Source organism: Erythrolamprus reginae, chromosome Z, assembly GCF_031021105.1.
Source record: "Erythrolamprus reginae isolate rEryReg1 chromosome Z, rEryReg1.hap1, whole genome shotgun sequence".
NCBI lineage: Eukaryota > Metazoa > Chordata > Lepidosauria > Squamata > Dipsadidae > Erythrolamprus > Erythrolamprus reginae.
Window position 1 is genome coordinate 101,408,469 of NC_091963.1, and position 13,371 is coordinate 101,421,839.

A 13,371-nucleotide genomic window follows, 5' to 3' on the forward strand; every position below is an offset into this window, starting at 1 on the left:
ATTCAGAGCCACGGGGGCGAGCACACATCACCGGTCCATCTTAGCAGCCCACCTCTGGCTCCAAACACAAATGACCCAACAACAACATCCCATTGTTACACAATACCGTGTTCTCTCTTCTTTTTCCTCCATATACCACCACAACATTCAGCTATCTCTTGGCACAGCTTTTATAGGCACAATTGCTATGCTGGCTGGGGAGAGGATTTAAAGAGACAGAACAACAGCAGTACAGATGTTGCCCATTTTCTGGGCAGCCTGCTCTCTCACAGTGTCAGATAAGTGTTCATCTGATTTATCAATCTTACAAAAACAAAAGTCTGCTGACGGTTAGCATTTCTGAGAAAGATTAATTTAAACAAGAATAATAGCCTGGTTCACATATTGTGTTTAGCTATGACTTATTGACTAAGTCACCACTGGCTAAGTTCACATATCACACCAAGTTATAACCAAAGTTTGGCTACAGCCACGCAATGTATTAAGTCACACAATGTATTAAGCCAATATTAAATAAATTATAGCCCAATGCCTGCATAAACACTTTCTGTCATCTTGAGGACTACCTAAAATTCATAGCACGTTGAGCCCACATTCCAAACACAGTTTAATTTTTTTCAAGAGATTTGGGATATGAAATATCTATATTATTTCTTGGCAATATTATTTTTCCTTTTTGGGTTATTTTGACCCTATCTTTCTTGTTCCAAGAAAAGGATGTTGCAGTCCTCCCATCACTTTGCCTAATATGATGTGTGGATTGAACCACAATTTCTTTAATAGGGATTTAATGCTTCTTAAAATTACTTGAATTGATCAACCTAGATGCCTTCAGACATGTTCAAACTGGACATATATTACAATCATGCAAACAAGATTGTGAAAATGAAATAAGACAAGTGGCGTAAGTAAAATAAGATATATGCCATTTGAATTCTCTAAAAAAAGAAAAAGGTCATGTATCACTATTTACTGTCAGTTCATATTCTTTTATATAAGCTATATATAAGTCTAAGTGCTATTGACATTGTGAAATTTTGGGATGGTATGTAATTACCATTAAGTAAAACATATTTATATTGTAAAAAAATATTTATACTAGTGTCTAGCAATGAACAAAGCATAAATAAATTTAATGTCATGCCATCAGAGAATTTACATTGTAAGAAAGGTACTAAATGTTAGAAGGTGATAAAATTGCACCACGATATTGCATTCTACAATGTATTACAGGGAATAAAAGGCCATGATAGCTCACAAGCTAACTACTAGAATATTGCTTTTTGATGACAATTATTTGGGAAGATGGATATAGATAAATAGATTTCTGATAATCCCCTATAACAGGGATCTCCAACCTTGGGAAGTTCAAGACTTGTGGACTTTAACTTCCAGAATCTTAAACTTCCCAAGGTTGGAGACTCTGCCCTATAGTAAAATTAGGATAGCTAACTTAGTCAGGTTTAAATAACTATAAAACCCTGGAGAAACAGCCTACATCTGAGGAATGCTGTTCCAGAAGCTGGGATCCATGGCACAGAAAACATGTTTACTCAGTCCTGTAAGATGACAACATTTTATAGAAGGGACACACTACCTGCCCGAATATACCAGGCAAGCAGAAACAGCGAAAGTAAAATTGTCTTTCAGATAACCAGGTTTTAAGACACAAATGGCTTTAATAACAGAGAGAAAAGGTAAACAATCAGTATCTTCAGTTGCATCTGGAAGGTAACTGGCAACTATTGTGGTTCAAGCAGCAATAGTGACATTGAACAAATCAAGATGTGCCAATTACCATTTATTTTGCGCCAGCTATTACTTCCAGATAATATTCAAGGGCACCCCTATGTAGAATGCTTTGCAGTAGTCAAATCATGAGGTGCCCATGCCGTGAATGACTATCAAATATGTCCTCATTCTTATTTATGAATGGTTTTCTGCTAGCAAAGTTGTTCTGTCAAGCATAAAAAGAAGCTCGGTTCCTATCTTCTGATAAGGCAAAAAGAGTCTCAACCATTTATCATCTCCTATGAGGAAAAAGATAGATGGGATGAGGATTGGGGGCAGGGATAGGACTTTGCCGAAACTGATGACCAACTTTTTTGCCAACCCACAAACACAAAAACATTCCAGAGAAGGTAGCTCCTAAACACAAGCCACCATCAAGTTAATAATAACCCAGGAAGGTTAATCAACAGTTTCTCAGAGCTTTTAGGAGCTACAAAAGCCGCAGCCTGTGAATCAGCAAACCAATGTGGTTATTAGAGGGGGTGCACTAGTAAGAGAGGAGAATAAATTATAGAGCTGCAGAAGGAGCTACAGCAACTCTAGATGGAAGGCTACCTCCCTCCCACATTAAAGTAGACTGAAACTTGTGTTGCTCATCATTGTAGGCAGTGTCCACTGGTGACAATAATGTATTATGCAGAAGTTCCTGGTAGTGCAATAATCACCTAAAACTACTAATGGCAGCAAAGCTACCATCTGCATTTTTTGCAGGGCTGACCTCTCAGGTCCTTAGATCTAATTTGAACCGAGGTGGCACAGTGGGTAGAGTGTAGTATTGCAGGCCACTAAAACTAACTGCTAGATCTGCAGGTCAGCAGTTCAAATCTCATTACTGGCTCACCTTCTGAGGTGGGTAAAATGAGGACCCAGATTGTGGGGGCAATATGCTGGCTCTGTTAAAAAGTGCTATTGCTAACATGTTGTAAGCTGCCCTGAGTCTAAGGAGAAGGGCGGCATAAAAATATGAATGAATGAATGAATGAATGAATGAATGAATGAATGAATGAATGAATGAATGATTTCTGTTCAAAAATAACATTTTCGTCCTCTATAAGGTGATGGTGCACTAGTTTTGCATCTAACCTCGGAATTGATGCTGTAGAGGTTGCTGGAGTCACAACAAAGAACGTTGCTGCTATTTTTAAAATTACTTTAAAAAATAATTACAGAATAAAATTTAAGGAAAAGGAATAAAATGAAAACTATGAGAGAAGAATAAATAAATAAAAGAAAAAAGAAAAAAGAAAAAATATAAAAGACATTTTACATGGAGCTACCCACGAAAAGTATCTGGAAGCTACTGCAGAATGCAGCTACACAAGCAAACTTAGGCACCCAAAAGACGGCACATGTAACACCTCTGTTACACAAGCTGCATTAGGTGCCAGTTTGCTTCTATGTCCAATGCACAGTATTGGCTATGATCTTTAAAACACTACATGGCATGGGGCCAGTGAAGGGCTATCAAAATTTTTACTACTGCACTGTGGCTGTCGCTTATGCAGGATGCCCTGCATTTTCTTTCAACATCTTTCAATGCAAAATGGGTGCTCTGGGGTGGAGCTCCATTTTTACTACCTCACTGCGCTCCCCCCCGCATCCGGGCAGCAGCCCACCCCTGCATGGGGCCAATTTACCTGTGTAGTCATGTTACCCTATTACATCAGCCCATCCCAGTCAGTAAGTCAGGTATGTTGCAGACCCAGTCAGTTGAATAATTCTGACTGCCCGAGTGTAGGAAGAGACCCTTCCCTGCCATTGCCCCCACCTTTTGGAATATGAGGATGCACTTTCCTGGCCTCTTATAAATGTCTAAAGACCTGGATATGTCAACTTGCTTGGGGCCTTCAGGGGATGCATGCAGCCATGGAACTGGTTAGCGCCTTGAAGCCCCTTCCCTGCCTTTTAAATTTTATTCTTATTTTTGACAGTTTTATAGTGAAATGCTTAAACATGGCCAGAATCACTCTATGATAAAACCTGTAGAAATAAATAACTAAAGAGACCATTCAATCATCCTCGCAGCAGTCATAAATGTATTCAAAACGTTAATGGTGCTTCTTTGTAAAAAAAAAAAAAGGTGTTCTGGTTTCAACATTTTTTCAAAACAATCTAGTCTTCTCTTGTGAACTTTATTTCTCTCTATCAAAAGTTACATATGAGGACCCAAACTCAAATAACAATGTAAAAGCTTTGTGCAAGGAAGTAGAATTTTTCTACACAGACTATTTGCTAAGTGAAAGAAGGCTGATTAGAGGGTTTGGTCATGTCTTGTCTTGCTATTTTTATCTCTTTGGGGGTGAGGACGGTCTCCTTCTAGCTTTGCAAATTTTCCACTGTATTAGATGAAAAACAGCCTGATCATATGTGAGAGAATCATATCAGTTATTCCCAACATTATCTTGTAGTACCAGATAGAATGTTGTATGTGCAGATTTTATTGGATTTAGGTTTTCTTGTATTCGTCTCTAGGGAAATACAGATAAAAGAGTGTAGGCACCTGGAGTTCCTGAAAAAGGAAGTGATTCATAGTTCAGCCTTCACAATGGCATCGGGCCATATTACTTGCAGAACCGCCTTCTGCCATATGAGTCGCAGTGACTGGTTAGGTCCCACAGGTCCCGTCAACTAGACAATGTCACTTGGCAGGGCCTATGAGAAGAGCCTTCGCTGTGTGTGGCGGGGGTGGCTCTCTGGATTCAGCTCCCCCCAAAGATTCGCACTACCCCCCACCCTCCTTGCCTTCCGCAAGAGTCTTAAGACTCATTTATGCTGCCTGGCTTGGGGCAATTAGACCTTAGCCCCCTGGCCCACTAATGTTATATATGGTTGTTGTCTGAGTGGGTATGATTGATTTTTAATATAATTAGGGATTTTAGACTAGTTTGTTTTAATTAATTGGATTTAGCCTACTGTATTTTATTGTTTCTTTTATATGTTGTAAGCCACCCTGAGTCCTCCGAGAAGGGCGGCATATAAATCCAATAAATAAATGAATAAATAAAAGTAGAGAGCGAACTAGAGAGCAGGAGGTAAGTTACAATGCAGAGACCAACTGTATTTAAAGCAGAAGCTGAATAAGCTCCAACTTCCTTTTGGACAAATAGAAATCAGGTGGTGAGGGGAACATTGCATGCTAGGCTTTGTTTAGTTTTAATACTATCACACACTTAAAATTAAAGTAACAAAAAGGGGAAAACCAGCCAATGTACACAATTCTGTATCCTATCACCTGTCTGCCATGACATTAGCGGCCAGTATCCAATAATCTGAGACAGCACAAATTTGGTTTAATTTTATTTTCATTCAGAGTGTTGCAACTGCCAGAGTGACATCATCATTTCCTTTATTTGGCATTCATACATAGGAGATAGAAACCCACACTTCCATTCATTCTTGTTAGCAGAGAATTATATAAGCAGGGTTCATTTGTCATCTGGCAATGTCACTGCTGAGAGCTAGTTGGGTACAGTGATCAAGGTATTGGATAAGGATTGAAAATCAGGAGATACTGCCTAGAAAAATGCCTAGATAATTGTCAGGAATCATAACTGACTCGAAGGTGTGTGTGTGCACGCACACAGGTCTTGGTGTATTTCTTTTTCCCCATTTACGATTGAGACAAGGTCACATTCACCATCTTTAGGCTGGTGTTTTTGGCTTTGTGCTAGTGCGAACAAAGCATGGTTGGAGCTGCCGTTTTTCTATAAATAGTGGTATGTGTGTACGTAGAATGCTGGCTTAGTTGCTGTAAGCTGGTTCGTTGGCAGTATTGTAAAATCTTGATTGGTTGATGGAATAACATCCTGATTAGTTGATGGAGTTGATGGATTTGTGGCTGTGATTCATTTGTTAACTAGGGCTAGTTCCCAGATGTCTGGTCGCCAAGATATTCTCAATCTTACATGGGAATATGTGTGCGTGCGCATGCGTGTGTGTGTAACATATTTTTGCTGATAATGAAAAGGAAGGGAGACTACTATATATCTATTTTGGGCTTATTTGCCTTTATCAGGTAGCCTCATCCTTACTGGGATTTGAATCTGGGACTCTGCCTTGTATGGCAGTGGCCCTAGCCTTTAGGCTACAGGCTCATCTCCTGTATCAGCTTGTACCAGGGAAGGGTTATGTGTGATTTTTTGTCGAGTCACCCAGGTATATTGAAGTAGCATCACAGCTTCCTTTTATATATATGTACACACACACACACACACACACACACACACACACACTGCTGGCATTTCCGGCTTCATGCTAGGGCGAACAAAGGGTGGCTGGAACTGCCATCTTTCTATAAATATTGGTGTGTGTGTGTGTGTGTGTAATGTTGGTTTAATTGCTGTAAGCAGTTTGGTTAGCTGTGTTGTAACATCTCGATTAGTTGATGGCGTAACACCTTGAGTAGTTAATGCAGTTAATGTTTGCATATTAGTTGATATTTGCAGATTAGGGGTGACATCCTGAGTAGTTGTTGTAGTTGATGTTTGCAGATTAGTCAGTTGTTTTGTGATGTATGTCTATGGTGTAACATCCTGGATTTTGGTTTGGCTCCGAGTTTATGGTCTGACTATGTGTCAATCTTATATGGGAAAAGACCTGAATACGGCCGCCCCGAGTCTACAGAGAGGGGCGGCATACAAATCAAATCAAATCAAATCAAATCAAATCAAATCAAATCAAATCAATAAACAAACAAATGAATCCTACCTACCTACCTACATAACACACACACACACACACGCATGCGAATGTACATTGTAAATGCATATGTAATTGTAATTGCATATTGTAATTGTGTACTAAGGGTAACATAGGTTTTAACCAATTTACTATATAAAATTATGTCCTAAACTATTTAACTATGTTCTTTAACTAAGAGAGATTAACAATGTTAATACATTTCATTTCTTTTGCATTGCTGTAAAGATATTGCTGATAATTCCTTAAGGAATGCAGGCATTAGCTATTCTGAAGTTCGGTGTAAATCTTCAGAAAGCAGCATTTAGCATTTTTGCCTTTAACCCTTACACATTTTTCCTAGATCAGTCTTGTAAAATGGAGGGGCAATGAAAAACACTGTCTGATTTAAGCATGTTATAGATTCAACTGTATATTTTTGTATTCGGTCAGAAATTAATATTTGGGGCACATTTTTCTATTTGGTATTTGGCAGTTGCAGAGTTTGACCAATTACTCACCAGTATCTAATAAAAATTATTCCTACCAGTGTATACTATATTCCTTATTTTATCACTGAGCAAAATCTTCTGGTACCATACTTCCACTTGTTTAAAAATAATTAGTATAATAAAAAGCATCTTTCAGAAAAACAAAACTTGTATACATTTTGATATAGATAGCTATGTGTGTGTTGAATTCAAGAGCCAGCTGTGACTTCAGAGGTTAATTCTACTGCCCAAAGAAATCTGCTCAGAAATAGAATTAGATGTACAGTGATCCCCCGGGTATTGCGACCCCGATCATTGCGAAATGGCTATATGGCGATTTTGCAACCCGGAAGTAAAAACACCATCTGCGCATGCGCGCCCTTTTTTCTATGGGCACGCATGCGTAGATGGTGCCGGGCAGATCAGCTGGTGGGCGGCTTCCCTAGGTCTTCCCCCTCTTGCTGGCGGGAGGGCGAGCGGCGGGCATCAGCGAGGAGTTTCCCCACCGCCCATGCAAACTCCTCGCTGCCGCCCGCCCTTCGTCCGCCCACGCCGTTCATTCTCGCCACTTCCCAGCTGAGTCCTGAAGCGAATTCGCTTCAGGACTCAGCTGGGAAGCGGCGAGAGCGAGCACGAGCGAACGGCTTGTCCGCCGCCCGCTCGCGCATCGCCCGCCCATGCCGTTCATTCTCGCCGCTTCCCAGCTGAGTCCTGAAGCGAATTACCTTTTTGAATTTGTCATTTTGTCAATTGAGGGGTATGAATAGACTTTCCCCCAATCCCTCAGTAAGATCAGCCTTACTTCAAAAGCAAGTACTGCAAAGTTTTCCAGGTTTGTCTCTCTGGATTCTGTCTGCTTATTCAGAGCACAGATTGCATAACGATCTGCATATTTCCTGTTTATGTTCATTTAAATGGGAAAAAGTATTTAGAACCAACAGCAAGCAGAGTTAATGAATCTCCACTAGTCACATGGAAAGAACAGATGTGAAGAACAAACACTGTATGTTACATTGGCTGTGTAGGTATCAGGCAAAAAAATTTTTTAACACCCTTTGAAAATCTAATGGCAAATTGTTGAAGGTATAATTAGGGCAGCCAATAGCAAATTGCCAGTAAATTTCAAAGAATTCCAAAACCAATGAACAGCTGTTTATGTCAGCTGTTTTGTTGTAACTAAGGAAAATGCTTTTGAGGCTTTGGGGGCAATTTATGTCTGTTATGTTTCAGGTAACAATATCTGTACCACAAGAGGAGCAAATTCATGTCAACAGTGCCTGGCTGTAAATCCACGTTGTGGTTGGTGCTTCCAAGTGGTGAGTCAAAACTAAATCTATACTATAATATAATAAGCACTTGTCGTGAAATACTTAAAGGACACTTCAAATGCAAGTGGTTTTTTTTGCTTGTTTGTTTTTTTGTACACAGAGCAAAACAGAGACGAGGGCTTCGAATTCTACCCTGGATGTTTCTCTTTTACTAGCATCATGAATATAAATATTATTATATCTTTGTATATCACCAACAGGTACTTGGCAAAACAAAATAATAAATAAAAATAAATAAATAAAAATGTTCTGATGCTACCAATAACAAAACAGATTATAGCCAAGTTTGAAAAATCCTGTCTTACTGCCTTTGCCTCAGATTCCTTTATGGGGGGGAAAATGTCCAAGAAAGAGTGGAGAAATATGAGTTACTGGTGAAATATTGCACCATCTAGACCTCTGATAAAAGTATGAGTTTCAGGCAGGTTGTTACACAATAAAAACCTTTTATGGAAGCATGCCCAGATTCAACAATCTGTAGTGAAATCTGCTGACTGATTGTGTAGTTAATTGTATTGGTAAATTTAAAAAACAGAGTAACGGATAAAACTCACAGGAAAGAGAAGCCAGATAAAAGCATTGGGCAGATTAAAATATTCAAATACTGTTGGAGAGTTGCCGTACAAGGATTTTGGCAGTATTTCTAAAGACAAAAAACTGACATCTCAGAAAGCTTTTATTTCAGATATTTAGAGTTTGTGGAAAAATGTATTTCATCATTATTGGTTCTGAATTAACTTTAATTGGTAGTCTTTGCTAATATTTTATTTTATTTTATTTTATTTTATTTATTAGATTTGTATGCCGCCCCTCTCCGCAGACTCGGGGTGGCTCACAACAACAATAAAACAATGTATGACAAATCTAATATTTAAGTAACTAAAAAACCCTTATTAAAAACCCTTATTAAAAAGCAAAACATACACACAAACATACCATGCATAACCTGGGGGGAGGGGATATCTCAATTCCCCCATGCCTGACAACAGAGGTGGGTTTTAAGAAGTTTACAAAAGGCAAAGAGGGTGGGGGCAATTCTGATCTCTGGGGGATCACTACTTGAATGGACTATTGTAATGCACTCTAAATGGGGCTGCCCTTGAAGAGTATCTGGAAGGTTCAACGGGTACAAAATGCAGCAGAGCAGACAGTCATGGATGCCCCTAAAGTGGCACAAGTCTGTGAACTGCATTGGTTGCTAGTTTGCTATTGAGTGCAATTCAAGATGCTGGTTTTGACATTTAAAGCTCAACATCACCCTAGAGCCATTATATTTGAGGGACAGCTTCTTCCTGATTATATACAGTGATCCCTCGATTTGCGCGTTCTCGATTAGCGCGAAACGCTGCAACGCGGTTTTTCAAAAAATATTAATTAAAAAATAAGTCCGCGTTTTTTTTTCCTACACCACGGTTTTTCCCGCCCGATGACGTCATACTGATTGCTGATTGGGTTTTATTCTGTCATTACACAGTACAGTACAGTTACAGTTTAAGTGCTTTTTGAGAAAGGAGGGAGAGAAGGGAAGGAGAGAAGGGAAGGAAGGAGGGAGGGAGGGAGAGAAGGGAAGGAGGGAGGGTTGCCATTGCCATTGCCGCCAGCGCTGCCCTGTGGGTAGCGGCGAGGAGCCCGGAAAAATCACCATTGCATTGCCAGCCTCCGAACTTGCGTCGCTCCACCTTCTGCGCATGTGCGGCCATGGAACAAAGGGCGCGCATGCGCAGATGGTGTTTTTACTTCCGCATCCAGTATAACGCGGAAATCGGTTAGCGCGGGAGGTCTTGGAACGTAATCCCCGCGCTAACCGAGGGATCACTGTATACCCATTCCATCAGGTCAGATAGAAAGAACGTGTTACATGTCCTATCTCGCTAAGGAATTCCATTTGATGGGACTCAGGATGCATGCCTTTTCTGACATGGCACCCATATTTTGGAACTTTACTCCCCCTCAAAGTCAAATTAGACCTTACAGATCAGTAGTGGGTTCTAAAACCCTTTACTACTGGCTCATGCATGCATGCGCACATGATGCTACCGTGCTTGCACAGAAGCGTCCCGGACAGGTGGGCGGAGCCTCCCACCGCCAGCACTACAGGTTCCTAGAACCGGGCAGAACCGAGAGCAACCCACTTCTGTTATAGATGTGGTTTTTCCAGGAGGATCCTTTGGGAAAAGGCACTCCATGAGATGGTTTTACTATGTTTGAATTTGTCTTATTTTTTGGGCTGATTTCAAGATGCATACTAATTGTATTGATTAATGTGAATCACATAGACCAGTGTTTCCAAAACTTTTGACATATGTGTACCCCTTCTATAATTTTTGTAATTCTTAGTACCCCTTGTCAAAAAAAATGGATGTATTTTAATAACAATCAAAATATATTTATATTTTATTTTTTTGGTACATAAACAAAATATTAATAATACATGAAAAATAAAATTATTCATAATAAAATATAAAAAGTTATATTATAAATAACATTTATTTGGATCAATGAGAAGGATGAAATTGTTTGTGCTGAGATGACAGATCGTCATAATTTGGTTCCCTGGTTAATTTTAATCTGAGATGTGGTTCCACGTCCAATAGTCTGTTCCTTTTTTTCAACTTAATGTCTACAAATGCTGAAAAAGCAACTTCACATAAATATGAAGTTGGAAAAGGCAAGATGTATTTCAGAACTTTTTCTGAACATGTACCCCCACCAAACTCTTCCTGTACCCCTGGGGGTACGCGTACCACACTTTGGGAAACACTGACCTAGACCAAAGATGACAAACCTTTCTTCCCTCGGGTGCCAAAAGTGTGCATGCAAGCACTGTCACATGTGCCTAAGTGGCCACACTCGTAATGCAATGCCTCTCCCATATGTTCCATCCCCTGCATATGCACGCAGGGGATGGAACACATGACATACCCTGTTTTGGCTTCACATCCCAAAACAGAGGTGGGAGGGAGGAGGCCTCCTTTCTCCGAATGGAGTTGGGAGGCGGGAAAAGTTTCCTTTCCCTAAACAAAGCCTGGAGAGGGGACGAAAACCTTATTTCCCCAAATGGAGCTGGGAGGGGAAGCCTTCTGTCCCCAAACAGAACTGGGAGGGGGGGAGCTTTCTTTCCCCAAGTGGATCTGAGGGAGCCTCCCATCCCCAAATGGAACTGTGTGTGTGGGGGGGAGCCTCCTTTCCCCAAACAGAGCTGGGGAGGGGAAGCCTCCGTCCCCAAGTGGAGCTAGAAAGGGAGGGGAAGCCTCCCGTCCCCAAACAGAGCTGTGAGGGGGGAAAGCCTCCTTTCCTCAAATGGAGTGCGGGGAATCAGATGATTTATGGGAGGCATACACACATGTGCAGTGGAGCTGAGCTGGTCAACGGCTTGCATGTCTACATAGAGGGCTCCACGTACTGCCAGTGGTATGTGTGCCATGGGTTCATCATCACGGACCTAGATTATACTTGTGATATGGATAGCTACATAAATTTGATAAATAAATAAATTCACCTGTAGAACCTAGCCATTTTACTTTCCATTGTAGCTTAGTTGTTATATATAGTGTTCTTACAATACTGGTCATTAGTTAGTGTTTCTATATTATTAATCAATCTGGAATGTACCATTTTACCAGCATCTTTCATTATTTTTCAGCTAAAACAGTAAAATATTATTTCAGCTATGCTTACCTTATATTCATACATTTGTGTGCTTGTGTACAGAAATTCCTGGTCTTTGCTCCATTTAGCAAACTTCTTGCTCTTTTGATTGAAATATTTTACAACCAAATGCAATATTTTCAAATCACCCAGGCGTCCTCGTTTTACCTTCCTTTTCCTTTCACCATGTCAATTTAACAAGCTACAATATTGACAGAATATTACAGAAAGCTACACTTGAAAAAATACAACAAATTAGTTGCCACTGACTTGTAGTTTGCAGTAGAAGAATTACGGTTGGTAGCTCTTAGAAATACATGGTAAAGGAAGGTGAAATGCTACATGTAAAAAATATAATAGGAAGAATGTGTTTTTTTAAATCATAAAAACCCAATTAATGGTGGAGTCCTCTTAAAGTATTTAAGCAATTATTTTCCATGGCTGTTAAATCTCAAGAAGCAAGGCTTTTTGGCTCCAATCTGCTAGGAATAGGAGATTATTTTAAAAGACAAACAAAATGCCCCTCTACCCATTTTTCTAGAGTGTTTTGATTCTGTTCCCAGAATTTTTTCAGTTTAAAAAACGTGTCTTCTCACTGAAAGTTTCTTTATTTCTTGAATAATTGTAAGTTGCTTTACCAAGCTCTGTTTTTATTTTCGACCCAAGATTAAACACCATGGAATAAAATCTCATTGATATTGTACAGAACACAGAGTTGGAAGAACACTTGGCAAGCATATCCCACTAGTGAGATATTAAAAGAATCGTACACAATGACCCCTAAAATGCATTCATTCTTTATGAGCAGGCCAGAAAACATAGGCAATTTTAGAAGCCACTAGTGAACTCCAAAGAGCTGTTTGGTACCATTTGGGAAGCAAAAATTGCATTTCTTCATCACTGAGAAGTAATCAGTCAACCTTGGTATTTACCATACAATTTTCCTTTCTGTGAATACGTGCATTTTCTGGTTCTATCTCCTGGGATAAGGCTTGATAAGTTACTAAATGATAACCCAAATAAAGAAGATTTATGGTCCTGTAATCTCTGGAAAATCTTTAAAGCTCCTTAAAGAGAAGATAACAAGGAGATTTCTAAAAAAAGCAATATCTGTGCCTGCTGATACATTTACAAAAGAAGACACCATCATTTTATATTAATAAGTACAATTGGTAGATTCCACAATTTTGAAATGTACTGCTGTCTGCCCTGGAGACCTCACAATTTAATTTTAAAACTAGAGGTTTCTGAATAATAAATGTGGAAATGAATTGCAATTTACTTCTGGATGGAGGATGCCAATATGTAAACCAAATATGCAGCGAGGAGTATGTGGCATCATTAATTAGGAGTCTAGCTAAAAGATAGGAGTTTTCCAGACCAAGATTGAGTCCAGGCTGCCATCTCTCAGACTTGCAGCAGATCTGAGGTTTTTG

The 13,371-nt window shown here is 39.7% G+C and overlaps 1 protein-coding gene across 3 annotated transcripts in view; it reads left to right on the forward strand.

Annotated features, from left to right (window-relative positions):
* The window catches only part of ITGB3 (integrin subunit beta 3), a 93,739-nt gene that overhangs the window by 18,173 nt on the left and 62,195 nt on the right, over window positions 1-13,371 (forward strand). For 2 of the 3 annotated variants that reach the window (XR_011556872.1, XM_070727991.1), the window contains exon 2: window positions 8,190-8,275. Coding sequence is in view for 2 of the 3 variants with exons in the window: in XM_070727991.1 (XP_070584092.1) it covers window positions 8,190-8,275 (86 nt within the window). In the remaining variant the exon portion in view is untranslated. Of the gene's footprint in view, window positions 1-7,956; window positions 7,981-8,189; window positions 8,276-13,371 lie in introns of those variants that run through there. The other variant, XM_070727992.1, reaches the window with a different exon arrangement.